General features: G+C 35.8%; 1 protein-coding gene across 7 annotated transcripts in view; it reads left to right on the plus strand.

Moving 5' to 3' along the window:
* sema6ba (sema domain, transmembrane domain (TM), and cytoplasmic domain, (semaphorin) 6Ba) overlaps positions 1–14,549 on the plus strand; it is a 184,781-nt gene that overhangs the window by 93,407 nt on the left and 76,825 nt on the right. For all 7 annotated transcript variants that reach the window (XM_048162487.1, XM_048162484.1, XM_048162485.1 and 4 more), the window contains one exon: positions 14,123–14,246. In XM_048162487.1, the coding sequence (XP_048018444.1) occupies positions 14,141–14,246 (106 nt within the window). In that variant the 5' untranslated portion in view covers positions 14,123–14,140. The remainder of the gene's footprint in view (positions 1–14,122; positions 14,247–14,549) is intronic.

Raw genomic sequence — 14,549 nt, forward strand, 5'->3', positions numbered from 1 at the left:
TTCCCTTACAAAATTATTTAATGCAGCATTCTATATGTAAATATAGGTGTGTTTGGGTTGTTTTAAATATTCAAAAAAAAAAAAAAAAATTAAACGCGATATGCGGTAACGTCACAATTGTGTTGCATTGTGGTATACTGAGCTGCCTGAAGTGTACATATGAATCAAAATCGAGGGAGCGAGAGTCTGTCCATATAAACTTTCCTTGTCCACTTCCCATTGGCGAGTTCAGATGGCATGCAAGTAGGCTAGTAGCCTATATGCTGAGTTTCGATTAATTTTTGTGACACGCTCCACTAATTTCATGAAAGGAAACCGGGACGGCAGAAAAACAGCATCCTGTTTGTTTTCTTTATTTTACAAAAGCACAATGTTTTGTTTTTATTGTGAGTTTACACATATAAAAAGTAGACCCTTTAGTTTTGAATGATGTATTACTCTTATCTGTATGACCAAAAATGATGGAGTATTTTAAGTTGTTTCCGATGTTATCAGGAAAAATGCAAGTGATCGCACCGGCGCCTCCATGTCATGCAGTAAGCGCGCAAATGCTTTAGCTTCCACACTCCGCAAAAACACTTGGATGTGCGCCTGATAATAGTGTGCATTTATCTAGGTTAACGTTAGCGAGCAACCATGTAAAGTTGCTACTATACATGTTTCAAACAATAAGCCATATTTGAGGTCGATGGATTTCCTGCCCAACATACTGCAATTTCCATAAGGACCCGCCATTAAAGATCTGTCTCTCATGGACTGTGTGATTCACCACTTCCTATGGAGTTTTTTCTTTTTCTTTCTGTAACTAACCAACTAACATTTTGGTCGACTATACCTCTTCTCGGAATCTAACGTTTTGTTTTTATTTAGTCACCGTTTTGATTATTGATGCTTTCAGTGGTTTCCAGTGTCCTCAGTTTTTGCAGCTTCAACTTTAGCCCTATTCGCACAGGATTAGTATTACCTGGTGACCTCTAGTCATTTGTAATAATTGTGGTGTTTGTCTGTGATCTTAATCCTGTGCGAATTGGCCATGTCTGTAATTTGCAATGAAAAAATTCCCCCGCAAATGACCTACCATATTTCACAGAACACTGAGGTCCTGTGATAATACTAGTCCAGTGCGAATCGGCATCTCCAATTTGGCGGGGTCGTATATATCATTTTTTCAATGTTTTTGTTTCCTGTGCATCTTTTTATCCATCTTTCACAAAGAATGAATGTTAGAGTGTTTTGATAGAATTTTGGGTGCTGGGTCATATTGCTATACACCATACAACTATACAATTTGCAGAAAGAGAAAGCTGAAAACCATCAGAAGAGCAAAAAAAAAAAAAAAGAATGACGACAAGACATTTCCAATAGCCTAATCAAAATAGTGCACATCCAGGAGATAAGTCAGTAAATTCGGGAAAAATCACAGGCTTCACTTATCCCATCCGAATGTGCCACATGAAATTCAGATGTGGTAATTTATAAATCACACAAGGTCCCCAGATAATACTAATCCTGTGTGTGAATAGGGCTTTTGTGTATGTGTGAGTCCCTCAGTAACTGTTCTTTATTGATAGAGATTTCAAATGGATAAAGAGTTAGAATGTGTAAACATATTGGCCTATTAATATTCAACAGGATTTGTAAATGTTCTAGTTTGTAGGAAACATACACTCCCGTTTAAAGGTTTGGGGTTGTTAAGATTTTGAAATGCTTTTGAAAGAAGTCTCTTATGCTCAACAAGGCTGCATTTATTTGATGAAAGAATACAGTAAAACAGTAATATTTTTAAATATTATTAGAATTTAAAATAACTGTTTTCTATGCGAATATATAGTAAAATGTAATTTAAAGTGATCAAAGCTAAATTTTTTAATTTTTAGCATCATACCTCCAGTCATGTCACATGATCCAGAAATCATTCTAATATGCTGTTTTGCTGTTCAAGAAACATGTCTTATTATAATCAATGTTGAAAACCGTTGTGCTGCTCCATATTTCACGGAGGGGCCACAAGATTTCTGATACTCCACTGGGCAGAACATATAGAACTCTACTGTCAATGATGATATCCATCATATATGATTCCTGTATAACTGCCCCATTAGAGAGTATATAATGGGAACAGGGCAAAGCAGCAGCGTTATGTGGTACAGTATGTATTCTTGCCCTTTTCCTCCTCATCTGTGATATCTCACCAGGTTATCTCACTCCAATTATTATTCCTTCATTAAAATAACAAGAACGTTGCCCGACCTCTACTTCTCTCTCCTCTCCTTCTCCATCAAACACAGAGCTGTGGTTGTTTCCATAGCATTAAACTTCACCTACCACAGACCATGTAAAGAGGTCACCGGCGGAGAGGCTGGATGCTCGCGAGAGATAGCACAGACCCTGCTGAGATATGACATCCTGTGTGTATTTATGGAGGCCCGAAAGCAAGCCTCTAGGGACGCGATAGGAAAATATCGAGGTCTCCTGGTTTGTGTTTGAATGCCACCCGACACTCTCCGGATTGTTTGCGGACAGCAGGGCGTCGGTGTGCCAGTCGCCGTGGTTTGTTTTATTTGTCTGACAAATGTTGAGGTTCGACTTTTTGACCTGCGAGACGTGTTTTGGAAGACTTCAGACTTTTGCTACGTTACGCAAACGACTAGAAGAAGGTCATTGTAATTATAAAAAGGGCCTTGATAAAAGAATCAATTATATTTTCAGGTGTTTATTTGCTTTTAGCTAAGTCCTGAGATAAAGTGGTCCAATACATCAGATTAATCTGGTGATCTTGAGTGCGTACGCTAATGTTGCTGAACTGTTTGGACAGCCCGGTCACAGCAATGTTTATCTATGCACCCCCTAAAATGTCTCTTCTAGGTTATCTTCGGATGTTATCGTGTGTAGGACACAAAATAACAGTAGTATGGTGAGAGATTTTTTATGGCTTTGTTCCAAACAAACTGCTACACTGACTACATAGACTGCTGTCTTCTAAGCCAGCATCCTAAATGAAAAAGAACCTCAAAAATTATGTGGAACGCTCTACACTCCAATGTGTACTTGACGAGAGCAAAGGGAGTAGGGCATTACTGTCTCATATGTGTCTGTTTGCAAAAAATGTTGCTGTTTTTTTTTAGATTTACATGTATGCAATTGTATAACAAATTTCTATCTAATTGAATTAATTAAAATTAAAAGGACTATTTTCACCTGAGATTTGTAGCCAATTTACAGGGGTGTAAAAATGACTTTGGAAAGATGGAAGCATCATTATTTTATTTTTTACACAGAGGTTGGTAGGTCTATTAGTAAAATCTGTTGACTTTAGCAATCTTTGTTGCACTATATGCCAACAGTGAGAGTTCAAAAATGGGAAAAAGCACTTCTTGTGTTCTTTTGCCTCAAGTTTGCATGCCTGTAACTCAGGAAGTATTAAATATATCTTAATATCCTTTTAGATTCTGTTTCTTAACAAAAGTTTATTTTGGTATCTTCTTAAAGGCCCTCAATGATTCAATCCCAGAGATATGGAGATCTTAATGCGGTTCCATGAGTAAATTGTACACATTTTCAGTGGTCAAAAACCAAATGTGGGTCACTTTGCACTCAGCTGATATTTTTTTTTAAAGAGGAATATCTGAAAAACAAATAATGTTGAAACTAGAAATGTATCTTGTGTTTTTCGATTAACTCAATTGCATAGAACATACCTCTCTGAGTGCCATAAATATTTATTTTCCAAGGTTTGCATGCCTGTAACTCTAAAAGTATTCAAGATATCTTAATATCCTTCTAGATTCTCATTCTTAATAAACTTTCTTTTTAAAATCTTTATTTTCAAGGTCCTATATATTTCAGTCCCATAGATAGCAGCTACATGTTCAAATTGTTGAATTTGATCAAGTTTCAGTGATTGAAAAACCAAATGTGGTTCACTTTGCACACAGCTGATACTTATTGCATTTAAAGAGGAGTGTCTGAAGAATAAATGAAGAGTTTGGTTCCAAAATGTGATAAACGCCATTTTTAAAAAAATTTAGTTTCTGCCAAAATCAGTATTGTATCTGGTCTGTATTGAAAAGTCATTTATTAATTTTGTGCAAAATGCGATATCCTTCATGTTATTTTGTCATGTTTTCTCCCTTTCTTTCCAAAACGATATATCTGCTCAACCAATCACAGCGCTCCATTCCACCCACTGTAAACATTGAAGGCTTTTTTAAAAAGCCTTTTTTACACCAATGTACTCGACAAATGTGTTTATTTAACCGTGCGGTGGCGCCAGATACTCTTTAATCGGTAATGACAAATAGTTTATAACATTAACAAGATGACCCGTTGAATTCATTTTGGGAGCGACGGCTGAATGTATTTTTAGTAAAATGCCTGTATATAAGATAAATATTGGCAAAGTTTAGACTCTGTCATATATGTGAATCAACTTACTTTGTTGTGTATTTTCAATTTGAAAAATAACTTTTATATTGATGGATTTATTGCATTTTGGGGAAAAAAATAATAAGTTTTTATAATAAACTTTTTAAAATCAAAATGTAGATTTGAATTTTTAATGTTTTTATAACCAAAAGATGCTATGTGAAAGTTTGAAACAGAAAATAGTGGTTTTCATCTTGCCACTTGCCACTTTCTTGGTAAAGAAAACACCTTTTTACTCAAATTAATGGAGTTATTGCATTTTGGAACCAAACTCTTCAAATAATGTTTAAACTAGAAATGTATCTTGTTTCCCTTTCCAAAATTTGGTTGATTTGACAGAGTGACCCTATTACAATTTAAAATAAGTTTTCTATATGAATATATTTTTAATGTAATTTATTCCTGTGATCAAAGCTGAATTTTCAGCATCATTACTCCGGTCTTCAGTGTCACATGATCCTTCAGAAATCATTCTAATATTATGATTTGCTGCTCAAAAACCATTTCTTATTATTATCAATGTTGAAAATAGTTGTGCTGCCTAATGTTTTTGTGAAAACGGTGATACATTTTTTTTAGGTTTCTTTGATGATTAGAAAGTGAAAAAACGCGAACACACACACATATATATATACACATATTATATATATATATATATATATATATATATATATATATATATATATATATATATATATATATATATATATATATATATAGAGAGAGAGAGAGAGAGAGAGAGAGAGACACACACACACACACACACACACACACACACACACACACACATATACAGGAACACTTCGACACTTGGGTTAGAATTTTCTCAGAGTAGTGTACAATAGGTAAGCTTGGCCTCAATGACATTCCAGTCATTGTTTTCCGTAAATGTTGCACACTTCATTTGCTTTGGACGGGCATCTGAGAGGGATTTCCAACCACTGTGTATTTGACCGCTGTTTAAAGCATTTCATTTTAATGGCTCTTAGCGCCGTCAGCCTGCCAACAAAGACTTGGACCGTTCCTGTGTTATTCAGGCCTTGTTACTGAGTGTGTGAGAGAGGAAGGAAGCGAGAGAGTTTGTGAGGTGTGTGTGTGTTCTATTAATAAGGAACAATTGAGGTGGTATCACTGCTTATTAGGTTTCATTTAGAGCTATCACAAAACTTAATGTGTCCGTGGCTCGGTCACGACCTCCTTAAACTAAATTACAGACGCATTCTGTAGTAGAGACGTGTTCTCTGCGGCAAGACCCGATGGGAGGATACCTATCCTGACCTCTGACCTTTCCTGCGGGCATAGGGGTTCAGTTTGAAGTGGGACGGGGGGGATGAAGGAGATTAGAGAGAGATGGAGGGAGAGACAGCAGTTTTGAAGGCTCTAGACAATGAATGGTTTCTTTGGGAGATACAGGGAAGCATTTAGTAGCTCTGTGTGCCACTAGTCCTTTTGTCCTTTTAGTGCCCCTTATAAATCGCTTGTAATCACACACACACACACACACACACACACACACACACACACACACACACTATTTTGTTGAATACGAGTTTGTTTTTTAACTTTAAGGGGTCATAACATGGAAAAAACAGATCCTGGCTCGTTTGAAGGAAAATAGTTTGATGTAGACCATGTTTACCATTCAAAAGTTTGAGGTCAGTAGGATTTTGGGGAAAGAAAGTATACTTTTATTCAGTATGGATGCATTAAATTGATCAAAAGAAACAACAAAGACATTTATGTTACAAAAGATTTCTATTTCAAATAAATGCTGCTCTTTTGAACTGCTATTCATTAAACAGTCCTAAAAAAAAAAAAAAAAAAAAATCACAATTTATATGAAAATATTAAGCAGCACAACTCTTTTCAACATTGATAATCAGAAATATTTCTTGAGCAGCAAATCGACATATTAGAATGATTTCTGAAGGATCATGTGATACTGAAGAAAAATCAGCATTGCATCACAGGAATAAACTACATTTAGAAATATGTTATTAAAATAGACATAAGTTATTTTAAATTGTAATAATATTTCAATATATATATCTGTTTAACAGTATATTTGATCAAATAAATGAAGCACAGTCCAATCAGACCATTTACTGAAATTAAAGGGGTGGTTGATTATGATTTCACTTTTTTAACTTTAGTTAATGTGTAATGTTTCTGTTAGAGCATAAGCAACATCTGCAAAGTTATGACGCTCAAAGTTCAATGCAAAGCAAGATATTTTCTTTTAAAGAAATCACTGTTTAAGGACTACAACAAACGGCTGGTAGGGACATCACTAACCCTATAATTTATATAAACCCCGCCCCCGAGAACACGCAACAAGGGTGAGGCCATGTTATTGCATTACAGAACACAAATGCGATAGCATGTCATAAAAGCAAGATGTTATAACCATAATTAAACAGCATATATTCTCTAGCTCTGTAGGCATCTTACAACAGTTCCCACATGAGCGATTTATAGATTATCATAACAGAATATGCTAATTAATGACTTTAAGATAGTACTCCACATCAGCTACATAAATTCATCAACTAACCATTCAGAAATGTCCTGTTGCATTCTACATGTTGTCACTTCTTCTTGAGTCTCTCCATTATTGTCCAACTTCGGTTTGAATATTAAAGGCTGAACAGTTTCTGACATTTTCAGTGAGTCTGCATGAGGTAATCAGCGCTGCTAACAGGAGCTCCTGAAACTCCGCCCTCTTCTTGAGAGCAGCAGCTCATTTGCATTTAAAGGGACACACACAAAAACCAAGCATTTTTGCTCACCCTCAAAAAGTAACAAATTTAAAATGCTATAAAAAATGATCTGTATGGTATTTTGAGCTAAAACTTCACATACACACTCTGGGAACATCAGAGACTTATTTTACATCTTGTAAAAGTGGCATTATATGAACTCTTTAAGCTGCACTTGTAGCTCTTTCAGAAATCTTTTAATCGCATATTGTTTTGTGATCGCAATATAATACAGACTTTGCAGAAGACTAATATTGAAGGCCTGTGAAAAATACTAGACTTGACTGCAGTACTACAACCTGAAAATTGCATTGTTTCTCATTTTATATGTAAAGAGGTTAGCCAATCAAAACAGAACTCATTTACATCAGGAGATACAGCAGCCAGGTTAATCCTTAGAGTCTTCTTATAATGTTTTTGAGGCAAGGAACCTTCACTAAAAGGTTTTTTTTTTTTACAAAAAACATTTCAGTAGTTGCCAGTTCAAAACATGCTACCAGAATGCAAGTGTGAAGTGGGTGGTTTTTAGTGCGTTGCTATGTGGTTGCTAGGTGTTTGCTTAAGTCTGATCACTTAGAAAAGTAATAGCACACATCTCTTCACCAAGTTGCATGGTTTGAGGTATCATTCATGACTATAGCACAAACAATACAGGATGAGTTACAGACTGAAGTTTAATAGGCTACCTAGGGTTGGTGATTTGTTCAAATCCCTAACCTCGAGTTTGCGCAGCGGTAATTGCGATGTTTGTCTTTGCAGCACCGCTCTACATAAAACCATGTAGGATGTGGCCTCTTTAAAGTAATGTGTTTGACAGTGTTCTTTGTTTTATGCGTGCGGTGGATAAACACTGTGTCTGTGTGCTAATGGACTAATAGAGTCGCTCATTCTCTCTCTAATGCCATTGAGATTCATTCTGCCTTATGAATTTAAACCCTCAAAATGCTGCTATTAATTTGGAAACTGTTCACCAAAGGCATCTAAAGTTCTTTCAGATCTCTTTCATTTATATCATCCTGAGGGATGTCTTAATTACATTACTCATTGTTTCATCTCATTTAAGTGGTAATACGTATATTGTTGGAGGCCTGTTGAAAGTTGAAGAAGGGATAATTGAGAGAGGTCTTAAACAAATCCTAACCGTTGCTGACATGAAAATGCTCCTGAACAGATTTTTTGGCTTTAATGATACGAACACAAAACAAAAGCATGCACATGACTGCCAGATTGCTCACAGTGGGTGTTCGGTCAAAAATATATATGTATGATGGCATGCCACGGCTTCAAAAATATAGAAATTCATTAACAGACTCCTAGAGTTGGCACCAATAAATGTCAATAAATTTCTGTATTTTTGGTGCCAAATTTCTATATTTTTGGAGCCATGGTGTACCGACTTAACATTTTTTTTTTTTTTAGGTTTTAATGATGAAATTGATAATTTCTTTGAAATTGTCTTTCAGACTATACCTTTAATGGCATGAGTAATATTTTTTATACAATTATTACTCAAAACGGCAAGCTCTTTTTTTCTTTTGGATGGCTTTTTTTGTATGTTATTGAAATTATTATTTTTAATAATTAAATTAATACTTTTATTCAGCAATGATGCGTTAAACTGATGAAAAGTGATAGAAAAGGCATTTATAATGTTACAAAAGATTTCTATTTTAAAGAAATGCTGTTCTTTTGAACATTCCATTCATCAAAGAATCCTGGGAAAAAAATTATTATGGTTTTTCACAAAAATATCAAGCAACACAACACTGATAATAATAAGAAATGTTTTTTGAGCAGCAAATCAGCATATTAGAATGATTTCTGAAGGATCATGTGACACTGAAGACTGGAGTAATGATGCTGAAAATACAGCTTTGCATCACAGAAATATATATCTTTTTTAAAAGATATTAATATAGAAAACACTTATTCTGAATCGCAATAACATTTCACAGTATTACTATTTTTACTGTATTTTTGATCAAATAAATGAAGCCTTGCTTAGGGTTAGACTTCTTTCAAAAACATTAAAATATTTTACCGGCCCAAACATTCTAAACACATTTTCCACTGTTTTCTTCAGCATTCCCTCTTGATTTTTAAACTGACCAAACACTGAGTTGTCTCTTCTGTCTAAGCATCTTTACCCACTCCTACACAGCATGTAAAAATAAAACTATATTTGCTTTATACTGATAGTCAAAAGTCTGGTTCTGCGAGACTGTTCAAATGATGTGATGTATGTTGCTTGACCATGGTTCGCCCTGTTGCATGTGTGTTTGTGTCAGTAATATACTGCAGTGGGGAGGGTTGACAAGCGCTCATAAATTACCCAATTACCGCAATCATGCTGTGAAATAAAGAAAAGAACACATTAAAAAAAGGAGCGTGGAAAAGAAAAGAGCAGATGGTGGCGTCGTTCTAAAAGCCACTGGCCACTCCTTCCTCCACAGACTCAATGAGAAAGGTGCTGAAGATGAATTGCGGTGTGTGTCTTTGAGTGAGTGTGTGTGTGGTCTCGGGGACGGTGCGGTAATTGAGGGTTGTCCGTGAAAGAGAAGCCCTCAAGACTCTCATCTGGTTTCTGTCCGAAGGAAGAACTGATTGTCAGAGATGAAAGCTTTTGTTAAACACTTTTATGCCCCATTTACACTCACTCGTAGACAGACGGTTTTCTAACACCCGATAAAATCGTGCAGGTCTGTTTTGCTTTACACACAGGTATTGTGGTTTTTGTAAGCAGTCTGTTCCTCATTAAGTGCCCAAATAAATGACAAAAAGGCTACTGTTTTGCCTCACACTCATGTGGAGTCGTCTGTGCATTTTGATTCATTTCAGAATATAATGCTATGTAGTAATTGAGGCACAAAGCATGTCTAACACTCAGGATGTCTGATACTCCTTTGTATCATTAATCAAATGTGTCCGTATCTTTTTCAGAGACTGTTTGTTTGTTATATTATCAGCACCAAAATCTGATGTGCTGCCTACCTAGTAGGGGAGTGCGATATTGACAAAAAAGAATATTTTCTAGGATTTTGTCGAGATCGATTTTCAGGCGATAGCTTGCTGAGTCTGTTAATGTGCTAGTAACTTGTCAGGTTTAGAACTGCTGTGGTCAGATCACAGCAGTGACAGAAATGATCTTTTCCAGCAAGTTTAAGTAGATTTGACCTTTTATCTGCATTTTTACCTTTATAAGGGCAATTTTTTCTTACCTAATTAAATGTAGTCTATGCATCATTTATTATGTCAAATTATTACATTAATTTAGAATAATAAGACACAATAATAGGGCTGTTACAAATAAAATGAAATCATCAACAAAATCTGTTTTTGCAATGCAGAGGAAACACAGAAGCTGCATCTGAAGAGGCATTTAGATGTATTTAGATGACTGTTTAATGCAGCTCAGAGGGGACATAAATGCATTTAACATGCAGTTACAAATGCATAAATAGTGTTTTGATGTTTTAAAAATAAAATATTGATGATAATGATTTTTAAATTGAAAAGATATTTTAAATAAAAAACTAAAACCATCAGTAGGCGGCAGCAAGTCACTGTTAATGAGCGAATCATGGAGTCATTAACCTTTAAATGCATGACTGTTTCGCCAGTCATTCTTACATATTCGGGTCTTTATCGACCCGGATCTATATCTAACACGTAAGGATCTCTATCTGTCGCGATAATATAAAACTTTTCTGATATTAGAGTAACAATTACAAAAGAATAAAATAAATCATATTTCGTTACCTTTTGGAGCTTGAAAGGGCTCCGTTTGAGCAGATGTTTTATGCCATCATCACTGTCCTCGTCAGAGCTCATTTCCCAGTAAATTCAGCAATTAATGGGCTAGTTTTATGTTTGAGGTCACAAATATGATCCCATTCGCGATCTCAAAATGTATTCTCAAAACTATATCATTTTCAACATCTTCAAAATCAATATTTCGATCACTAACAGCTTCACCAGATCCATCCAGTAACAGTTACTGTCATATTTGATTGCGTTCAGTACTTGCTCTGCAGTAAATCGCTGAGCCATTTCATGTTTTTCTTATTATTTCATTTTCTGTCTAAATGAGTTGTCACTTCAGCATTGTGTATCAGACATTGCCACCTTGTGGAATAAAGGTGAATTGCACTTATTCCGTCATCTAAGATTCAATTATTGTTGTGCAGAAAAAAATATACGTACACTCATACACACCTCGGGTCGTTTGCGACCCTATACAATTTTTTACAAAAAATGAATACAAAAATAGGCATTCTTTTATAATTTTATGATTTTTTCTTGTTATATTCTTTATAATGAATTGACTGAGGAATACCAAGAAGGTTGATGTCTAACTTTAAAAAATGAACGAGGAAAAGGGTAGTGAATGACGTCCCGGGTCACTAAAGACCCGAGGTATGCATTTAAGGGTTAAAAGGTGCCGTAGAACGTCTTTTCAAAAGATGTAATATAAGTCTAAGGTGTCCCCTGAATGTGTCTGTGAAGTTTCAGCTCAAAATACCCCATAGATTTTTTTAATTAATTTTTTTAACTGCCTATTTTGGGGCATCATTAAATATGCGCCGATTCAGGCTGCGCGGCCCCTTTAAATCTCTCGCTCCCTGCCCTCCCGAGCTCTCGATTATAAGTGCAGTTATACAGTGCATAAACAAAGTTCACACAGCTACTATAACCCTCAAATGGATCTTTACAAGATGTTCGTCATTCATGCTGCATGCATGCATCGATTCCTCTGAGCATTGTATTTATTTGGATGTTTACATCTGATTCTGAATGAGGCTATATGCTCTGTGGCTAACAGGCTAATGCTACATGTTGGAGAGATTTACAAAGAATGAAGTTGTGTTTATGAATTATACAGACTGCAAGTGTTTAAAAATGAAAATAGCGACGGCTCTTGTCTCCGCGAATACAGTAATAAACGATGGTAACTTTAACCACATTTAACAGTACATTAGCAACATGCTAACGAAACATTTAGAAAGACAATTTACAAATTTCACTAAAAATATCATGTTATCATGGATCATGTCAGTTATTATTGCTCCATCTGCCATTTTTCGCTGTTGTTCTTGCTTGCTTACCTAGTCTGATGATTCAGCTGTGCACATCCAGATGTTAATACTGGCTGCCCTTGTGTAATGCCTTGAACATGGGCTAGCATATGCAAATATTGGGGTCGTACATATTAATGATCCCGACTGTTACGTAACAGTCGGTGTTATGTTGAGATTCGCCTGTTTTCCAGAGGTCTTTTAAACAAATGAGATTTACATAAGAAGGAGGAAGCAATGGAGTTTGAAACTCAACGTATGTCTTTTCCATGTACTGAACTCTTGTTATTCAACTATGCCGAGGTAAATTCAATTTTTGATTCTAGGGCACCTTTAACGCATTAGTTCACTTTAAAATGAAAATTACCTCAAGCTTTACTCACCCTCAAGCAATCCTAGGTATATCTTTCTGATGAACACAATCGGAGTTATATTAATAAATATCTTGACGCATCTGAGCTTTATAATGGCAGTGAATGGGACCAACGAGTATGAAGCTGAAGAAAGTGCTTCCATCCACATCCATCCATCATAAACATACTCCACATGGTTCCGGGGGGTTAATAAAGGCCTTCTGAAGCGAAGCGGTGCATTTGTGTAAGAAAAATATCCATATTTAATAAGTTATAAAGTAAAATAGCTAGCCCCCGCCAGACCACCTTCCGTTTTCAACTTAGGAAGAAAGTGTAAAACTCTTGCAGTACAAAACACTCATGTTACTTCCTACGCCTTTCGTATTCAACTTACGGAAAAAAAAAAAAACGTAACTGACCGGACCTGTGCGGAGTACATTTATGATGGATGGATGCACTTTCTTCAGCTCATACTTGTGACTCCTGTTCACTGCCATTTTAAAGCTTGGATGCGTCAGGATATTTATTAATATATCTCAGATTGTGTTCATCAGAAAGAAGAAAGTCATATACACCTAGGATGGCTTGAGGGTGCGCAAAGCTTGGGGTCATCTTCATTTTAAAGTGAACTAATCCTTTAATTCAACCGATTAGTACAGTTGAACTGATTCATTCAGCAACAAAATACCGCTCAAAACAGTTCTGCCACAGCTTTGTTTGGAACTATTTTTGCCTGCGAAATAGAGCAAAACAGGCAATATTCTGTCTAAAATGTCACTTAATTGTGCTAATATTTGGGGAAAATATTGCGCTCTTTGTGTGATCGCTTATTTATGATATAAATATAGCCTAAAAGACAAATACTCATACAGGGGCATTTTACTTCATTTTAATAGAGTAAATCACTCAGTGAGTCTAACCTAAATCGAAAAGGCTACATCATGCTGTCTATGCAGTCTCAAAGCGTGTTTTAATGTCAGAATGCACATTGTTAAAACAACAATTACGACATTATCATAGACAATATATATCGCACACCCTACCACCTAGGCTACTTTTTAGGCTTGTCTGACATGGTTATTCCGAACAGTAGACTGAAAAATTGTTACTTGTTTTGGAAAATAACAGTGTTTGTCTAGTTAGCCAATTAGCCAAAAATGTATATTTATGCTGAAACTATTGATAGATATATCTGTCCAATTTAAATTGCTGAACTGAATGCAATATTTGTGTGTGATATTAAAATTATTGTGCTTATTACAGCATTAACCTATTAACTACAAGCAAACAGACTATATTGGAATCAGCTGTGAGTGTTAATCAAATCGCCCATGTTTTCATTAACAGTGGTGCTGTCCATAAATAGCATTTCAAATCAGTCATTTATGAGGTTTCATGTCTGTTAGGATGCTGCGCTAGAAGAGTGAACCTCAACTCACTATAGCATTGTGGTGTGTTCTTTTCACCATTTTTATGATTTAACATCATTTCTCTTCTCCTTCATTCACAGCTCTGGTGTGTCGCTGCCATGGCGACCCTGACCCCCTGCTTCTTACAGATTTTTGCTGTCCTCCAATTGGCTGCCTGCTCGTTTCCAGAGGAACCTGGCCCTTTAATCTCCGCCCCTGCTGAGGGTAAGCACACGCCCCCTCCCCAATTACACTGTACCAGTTAAGCAACATCAGCAGGTTAGTTTACAATTGGACATACATGTCACATTTATGTTCTTTCATGCATGCTCATTTAGAGCATTACAGCACAATCAGCATTTACTATTTTAAGATCATAAATTAGCATTGAGATTTTGCTTCCAAAAAATGCACATCAGTTGAATTCCAAATTACTGGAATTCAATTTTCATGATTATAAACATCATAAGAAAGGTTTCTGTGCCAAGTTACAGTGATTTTACCACGGTTGAGGTAAAATGTTAATGT

The sequence above is a fragment of the Megalobrama amblycephala genome, linkage group LG17 (assembly GCF_018812025.1).
Source record: "Megalobrama amblycephala isolate DHTTF-2021 linkage group LG17, ASM1881202v1, whole genome shotgun sequence".
In the NCBI taxonomy this organism is placed as follows: domain Eukaryota; kingdom Metazoa; phylum Chordata; class Actinopteri; order Cypriniformes; family Xenocyprididae; genus Megalobrama; species Megalobrama amblycephala.